General features: G+C 41.4%; 1 protein-coding gene across 1 annotated transcript in view; it reads right to left on the bottom strand.

The window, feature by feature from the left end:
• The window catches only part of LOC138959518 (neuronal acetylcholine receptor subunit alpha-10-like), a 34,986-nt gene that overhangs the window by 9,058 nt on the left and 17,734 nt on the right, over nucleotides 1-8,194 (bottom strand). The window contains exon 4 of the mRNA XM_070331042.1: nucleotides 505-959. Coding sequence (XP_070187143.1) covers nucleotides 505-959 — 455 coding nt within the window. The remainder of the gene's footprint in view (nucleotides 1-504; nucleotides 960-8,194) is intronic.

Below are 8,194 nucleotides of genomic sequence, written 5' to 3'. Positions count from 1 at the left end.
TTTCGTGGCTCTGTAACACATCGAACTCTGGTATGAATTACATGATATTTTCCGTGCGTACTTGGTCTTGCACTTGCGGGTACACACGAAGGGGGATAAGCATGTCTGCACGTAAGCTGACCTGGGAGATCGGAAAAATCACCACCCTTAATCCAACAAGCGCGGCCGGGATTCAAACCCTGAACCTTCCACACGGAAGGCCGACGTCTTCGCCACCAGACCAACTCGCCATTCATTTAAGTTTAATTTGAGAAACGGTTTCAACAAGTTTAGAAATAGAGATTACACAATGTTCTATTCTTAACTCGCATTGGGAATCCTAAAAGACTTTCTCTGTTTAGTGGGACACTAACGGGGGTCGAGGCCGGCCATTAACACCATTAACCTTATCACAAAAATATGTTTTAAATGACGCGTCTGACTATATAAGGAACATAACTTGCAGCCAAAGACTGTACAAAACGCTCCTTATACAACTGTTATTCTTGGACCATAACCATTTACCGAGCTGCAACTTTGCAGGTGACTCAGGCGGCACCCAGAAAATGACAAGCGTCAGGAGACTCAGCAGCGCGCAGGGAAGGACCAGGATGAAGGTGTAGAACGCCACCTTGCGTCGCAGGGTCAAGGTGAAGGTCACGTCCGGGTAAGGTTCATCAGGGCAGCACGTGTAGTACTTGACGTTTCTCTTGGCGATGTTTTCAATCATCTCCCACTCGTTGCTGAACACGAAGTTGCTGAGATCGAAGGAGGTCTGCGAGACGAAGTCGATGTTGAGCTTGTTGCCGTTGTATGTCCAGGAGCCGAACTTGAGTTTGCAAGTCTGCACGTCGAAGGGGAAGTACTTGGTGTCGAAGGAGCAGGATGATCTGAGGATGGCTTGAGGCATCCAGAGAGTCTTGCCCTCGTGACTCACCACCACCAGGGCGTCTCGCTGTTCCCGCAGGCGATCGTCCGCACTGAAAAAGAGGGACATTTCTGATTAGAAAAATGCAATGTTTTAACGAGCGCTTGTTCACTGTGATAGTCATACGGACATACTGGGTCGGATGGAGGCGGGAGTCAACATGTCTGAAATGTTGGTGTTGCCTGTTGGTTGAAGCAAATTATCACTTTTTAGATCGTTTGGTTTGTTGATTAGCTACAAGGGGTTTCTTTGTTGAGTATTGCTTTACCTGTGTGTGTGTGTGTGTGTGTGTGTGTGTGTGTGTGTGTATGTGCGTGTGCGTGAGTGCGTGCGTGCGTGCGTGCGAGTGTGTGTGTGGGCGCGCGCGCTTGTGTACGTTGCTGCGTGCGTGCGTGCGTGCGTGCGTGCGTGCGTGCGTGCGTTTGTGTGTATGTGTGTGCGTACGTGTGTGTGTGTGTGTGTGTGAGTTTGTGTGTGTGCGCACGCGCTTGTGTACGTGGCTGCGTGCGTGCGTGACCATGTGTGTGTGTGTGTGTGTGTGTGTATGTGAGTGTGTGTGTGAGTGTGTGTGTTGTGTGTGTGTGTGTGTGTGTGTGTGTGTGAGTCCGTGCGTGCGTGCGTGCGTGTGTGTGTGTGTGTGTGTGTGTGTGTGTGTGTGTGTGTGTGTGTGTGTGTGTGTGTGTGTGTGTGTGTGTGTGTTTATGTTCGAGTTTTGTTATCATTCTCTTGTGTTTCTTCGGTGGCTGAGACGGCTATTTCAATTTTACTCTACGGGTTTACCTCTTGTTCGTTTTGTAATTTTGTTTTTTATTTGTTAGTTACATTAAAAAAACATCGGATTATTTCGCGTCGGCGACAAAAAAAGAGTCGACCAATTTACAGTAAAGTAGACACTGAGGAAAGAGTTGGGTCTGGAATTGGGGCTGGAATATTTCGAAACAAACACACACACAAACATTGAATTGAGAAGACCTACGCGTTGAGGATATTCTGGATTTTACTCGGCTTTGAGTACATTCTCACTATTGCTTGCTTGCTTGATTGATTTATAGGTGGTTATATTTGTTTGTGTATCTATCTATCTAGTCATGTACGTATACGCGTATATATTAATTATTTATCTATTTATATTTCAAATTCTTTTTGTCTCTTTATTTTTGATCGATTTTTTTGTTATCTATTTTCTTTTTTTGGTTGGGCTATTTCAATGTTTTGGGGTATTTCAAACGCATGTTTATGCATGGTTTTATTGTATTTGTTAAACCCAAAATCAGTATAGTCTTCTTCTCATACCCCCATCCTTTAGTTACACAATGAAGAATGGCAAAAAGGTTGTGATCGATGTAGAACTGTGTTTAGAATAAGCATCGTGTACATTTCGCATTATCCGCGGCAAATAAGGAGCAACATGAGAACTAATTGTACAATCAATAAACTGTCTACTTAGCAACCATTCTATTTTTACTGAAAAGAAAAAGAAAACCTTCAGAAACAACGGTTTCACAAGCAAACGCCACCCCTATTAGAATGTTCCACACGAAAACTAAACACCGGCAAAACACACAACATTTTGACAAGCATACAAAAGTTCCCAGGCTCAGAAGAACCTAGGCTACTTTTCACAGAATAATGCAAATAACCCAATCGTTCACTGCCCCGGAACAGCTAATAGTTCTAAATTTGCTTCAAGATACTGCTGATAATACCTCCGCCGAGTGTGGACGCAGTCAGGCCTAGCAAACGGAGCAGCGAGAGCAAATGAACAATTACGTGAACCTAGCCACTGCATTAGTGAACGGGAGCGCGATCGATTAAGCAGAAGAGTTAAATGGGTTATCCAATGACCCCAAATGAGGCTTAACAGAGACATTACTCGTTAACGTCCTCCCTGATTGCGACGACTATTTCCAAAGGAATACTCCCCCCCCTCCCACCCCCATCAATAAACTATTTTACGATGGTAATTAAAACTATATTACGTACGTTATCACATCTGTCTCTTAGTGTAACTGGTTAACGAATATTTGTTCGTAAACGTTTTCGCCTATTGCAAGGGCTCTTCCAGGGACTGCCCCCTGCCCCTTATTAAACTGTTTCAGTCACCACAATAGTTACACAATCTGGCTTTCTGTTTAAATGGGCAACCGTATGACCCACCACAAGGTTTAACAGTATCCTCGCCGTCCTTGATTGTACTAGCGGAATGAAAAGATGTGTTTGTATATAAAGCTGTGCCAAATCGCCGCGAAAGATAATAAAAATCGATTGGCCAGTGACCAGAGGTCAACTTTTTCTCGCTTATTTCCCTGCCGATTGCAACCGCTTTTTAAAGGAATGCTTCCCATAAATAGATTGTTATGCATACCATAAACATTTGGCTTTTAGCCTGAAATGATTTTTATTTGTTTACACAAATGGCGTTCTTAGGCTTGCTGAGGTAGGTTAGAAATCCAAGATTTCTTGTGACGAGAGTTCTTTGATTTGAACTCGACACTCCAAAACCAGGGCAGCCGTTGGCAGCGGAAGCCTGTGACTGTAAATATGTCATGGGTATGGTACGTTTTTGACTAATCAGAATCAATCTCAAGACTTTGGCATCTTCACTGATCGCCGATAAGATGAATATATAAAACATTTATTTAATGTATAGAACATAAGAAACGTTCTTGATGATTGTGTGGATATAATCCTTCAAGAAGGAAGCTAAGCTGTTCTGTACAGTTTTCGATTCAGAGCAAATAATTACTAGCCTTCAACATTTTTTTAATTTTTATATTTTCAGGCAAGACGGGATAAAACGCAGAAATTAATGTCCCTTGATTTTCACTTAGCAGTAAATACGGTATGAGGCCCTTCATGCGTGGAAACACCATCAAATAAAGGACACCAAATATACATTACCCTTAATTAATCTGAGTGAATGTAGTCAAAGCCATCAGACATCAGAATCTGATGTATCAAGCGTGTCCCCTAATGAGACGATAACTCAGAACACATGGAGCGTGTATAACCATGAAGAGAACTCTATTAAATGACCTGTGATTTACCTTGCGAAGGGAAGGCAACAAGATTATTCGCAACCTATAGTCAAATGCACAGCATAGTTTTGTGCAAATGTGAACCAAGCGAAGCAATGCGCGGCAAAGCGAACATTGCTTGCTCAAATAAGTTCACATGGCACTGCCTGTTATCTATAATGCCGTGATCACAGTTTGACCGGGCTGAAACAAAAGAAAACTATTTTTTGCAGTTCAAGAATCTTACAACCCTATACATGTTGAATGTTTACTTTCAGGCAAACCAGTATATTTTCTTCGTGGCATACCCCTTCAGTGCTAACCAAAATCGTTCAGTGCGTTTCTGATAGAAACACATTGCAGCACAAATACTGCAATAAGAACTTTACAAGAACATGTATATTCAAACCTGCCAGAGTTTTATATCAATATAAATATTATCATTTTTTATAATAAAAAGAGACAGGGAGCCAGTCAACACTCCGTCAAGGAAAAAAAACTCCAAAAGTTCTACGTGCATACAAACAAAACAACCACAAAAAAACATTCTTCCACCCGGACATGCAGGAAATGTGCAGAGGACATCTGGCTGATGCAAGAAATAAGTAGAACAAGTCTGACAACTAAGGACAGTGTCATTTTTACATTTAGTCAAGTTTTGACTAAATGTTTTAACGTAGAGGGGGGAATCGAGACGAGGGTCGTGGTGTATGTGCGTGTGTGTGTGTGTGTGTGTGTGTGTGTGTGTGTGTGTGTGTGTGTCTGTCTGTATGTGTGTGTGTGTGTAGAGCGATTCAGACTAAACTACTGGACCGATCTTTATGAAATTTGACATGAGAGTTCCTGGGTATGATATCCTCAGACGTTTTTTTTCATTTTTTTGATAAATGACAGTGTCATTTTTACATTTAGTCAAGTTTTGACTAAATGTTTTAACGTAGAGGGGGGAATCGAGACGAGGGTCGTGGTGTATGTGCGTGTGTGTGTGTGTGTGTGTGTGTGTGTGTGTGTGTGTGTGTGTGTGTGTGTGTGTCTGTCTGTGTGTGTGTGTGTAGAGCGATTCAGACTAAACTACTGGACCGATCTTTATGAAATTTGACATGAGAGTTTCTGGGTATGATATCCTCAGACGTTTTTTTCATTTTTTTGATAAATGTCTTTAATGACGTCATATCCGGCTTTTCGTGAAAGTTGAGGCGGCACTGTCACGCCCTCATTTTTCAACCAAACTGGTTGAAATTTTGGTCGGGTAATGTTCGACGAAGCCCGGACTTTGGTATTGCATTTCAGCGTGGTGGCTTAAAAATTAATTAATGACTTTGGTCATTAAAAATCTGAAAATTGTAAAAAAAAAATAAAAATTTATAAAACGATCCAAATTTACGTTTATCTTATTCTCCATCATTTGCTGATTCCAAAAACATATAAATATGTTATATTCGGATTCAAAACAAGATCTGAAAATTAAATATATAAAAATTATTATCAAAATTAAATTTTCCAAATCAATTTAAAAACACTTTCATCTTGTTCCTTGTCGGTTCCTGATTCCAAAAACATATAGATATGATATGTTTGGATTAAAAACACGCTCAGAAAGTTAAAACGAAGAGAGGTACAGAAAAGCGTGCTATCCTTCCCAGCGCAACTACTACCCCGCTCTTCTTGTCAATTTCACTGCCTATGCCGTGAGCGGTGGACTACGAGTATACGGTCTTGCTGCGTTGCATTGCGTTCAGTTTAATTCTGTGAGTTCGACAGCTACTTGACTAAATGTTGTATTTTCGCCTTACGCGACTTGTTTTCTCTATCTTTTATCTGAATAATTTCAGCGTATTTGGACAGGAAAGGACAGACCAGCACTTGAGTGCGAATCTCATATGAAAAAGAAACATATCTATACAAAAACTACATCAAGACATTAGCAATTCAACAAATAACATACAAGTCAACAAGATGTTTTTGCTTATTTTTTAGAAGCAGAAGAAACCGGCAGCCAATCAGAACTGCACTTCACCAAGGATACAAAACTTCCTAAACTACTACGCGCATAAACAAACAAGTCGCGTAAGGCGAAATAACAACATTTAGTCAAGCTGTCGAACTCACAGAATGAAACTGAACGCACTGCATTTTTTCACCAAGACCGCATACTCGTAGTTTCGTCAGTCCACCGCTTGTGGCAAAGGCAGTGAAATCGACAAGCCAGAATAGTGCAGTAATGGGTGGCCGAGTGGTAAACGCACTTGCCTCGGAAGCGAGAGGTTGCGTGTTCAGGCCTGGGTCAGGCCGCAATTTTCTCCCCCCCCTTTCCTAACCTAGGTGGTGGGTTCAAGTGCTAGTCTTTCGGATGAGACGAAAAACCGAGGTCCCGTGTACACTACATTGGGGTGTGCACGTTAAAGATCCCACGATTGACAAAAGGGTCTTTCCTGGCAAAATTGTATAGACATATATAAAAAAAAAATGTCCACCAAATACCCGTGTGACTTGGAATAATAGGCCGTGAAAGTATATACTCGCCTAACACGCTTGAGATTTACTGGCCGATGTGAATGCGTGATATATTGTGTAAAAATAAAAATTCCATCTCACACGGCATATTGTAAACGCCATGAGCCTCCCCTCTGGGAGGGTATGTGCGTAGAAATACTCACTATAATAATAATAATAATAATAATAATAATGGTCGCGCGGAGTAGGATAACACGCTTTTCTGTATCTCTATTCTTTTTAGCGTACTGAGTTTGTTTTTAATCCAAACATATCATATGTATATGTTTTTGGAATCAGGGACCGACAAGGAATAAGATGAACATGTTTCTAAATCAATTTCGGACAATTAATTTTAATAAAAATTTTCATATTTTTAATTTTCAGAGCTTGTTTGTAATCCAAATATAACATATTTATATGTTTTTGGAATCAGAAAATGACGAAGGTGAAATTGTTTTTGGATCGTTTAGACAAAAAATGTAATTACAAGTTTCCGATTTTTAATGACCAAATTCATTAATTATTTTTTAAGCCACCAAGCTGAAATGCAATACCAAAGTCCGGCCTTCGTCGAAGATTGCTTGGCCAAAATTTCAATCAATTTGATTAAAAAATGAGGGTGTGGCAGGGCCGCCTCAACTTTTACAAAAACCGGATATGACGTCATCAAAGACATTTATCGAAAAAAAATTAAAAAAACGTCCGGGGATATCATTCCCAGGAATTCTCATGTCAAATTTCATAAAGATCGGTCCAGTAGTTTAGTCTGAATCGCTCTACACACACACACAGACAGACAGACAGACAGACAGACACACACACACACACACACACACACACACACACACATACACACACACACACACACACACACACACACACATACACCACGACCCTCGTCTCGATTCCCCCTCTATGTTAAAACATTTAGTCAAAACTTGACTAAATGTAAAAAAGAGAAATATAACTATTTCCTGTCCAGATAAGTACAAAACATGGGGATGAAATCTGGATGATGCAAGCTAGTTCACGTCCTTTCCAGGGTTTCCACTCTGCGTGTTAAACGCTTCCCTCGGGACCACAGAATTTAGAGATTAGCGAGAGCACGTGCACAATGCCTGGGATTCTGACAGGCTAAGAGCTGTAGAACTAGGCCACCGTGCTGTTCACTTGGCCCATTTTCAACCGATTTCCAACTGACTTTTGAGCGAATTTGTCAGGACAAACCCGGCTGGTTTAAAAACGCTCCTGTATAAACAGCGCAAACCTTTTGCCAACTTTTAAGCCATCAGTTGACGTGGGCCGAAGAATTCTCCCATCTAGGCCTTAGACGGCCGTCACACATGCGACTGAGTCGCGCGATTTATCCTGTCACACAGCCGACTCAGTCGTAGAAAACAGCTACGACAAGTCTGCGACTCAGTCTCAATCAATCAATCATGCGATTCCCTCGTAGCTTTGAGGTTTAGAACATGTTCTATTCCTGCGATCCAGTCGTCGGTCAATCGCAGGGGCAGAGCCAACAGCCCAATCAGAACGCGTTGTTGCGGCCTTGACGCCGTGACGTAAAATAATGGCGGACAGTGGCGTACAACGTCTCTTCGTCGATTCAAAACTTTTTGGAAGAACAATTTTTTACTCAGATATAAAGGAGACGTTTTAGGCGTGTACAGCGGTCGGGAAACATTAATTGCAGCTGTCTGGGAACTTTATTTCTTGCAAAGGCGTAATGCTGAAAGGAATTTTTCAGAAATGTAGAGCGATGTTCGAACAT

Source organism: Littorina saxatilis, linkage group LG2 (assembly GCF_037325665.1).
Source record: "Littorina saxatilis isolate snail1 linkage group LG2, US_GU_Lsax_2.0, whole genome shotgun sequence".
Classification (NCBI taxonomy): domain Eukaryota; kingdom Metazoa; phylum Mollusca; class Gastropoda; order Littorinimorpha; family Littorinidae; genus Littorina; species Littorina saxatilis.
This window is presented reverse-complemented; position numbering and strand designations above follow the sequence as displayed.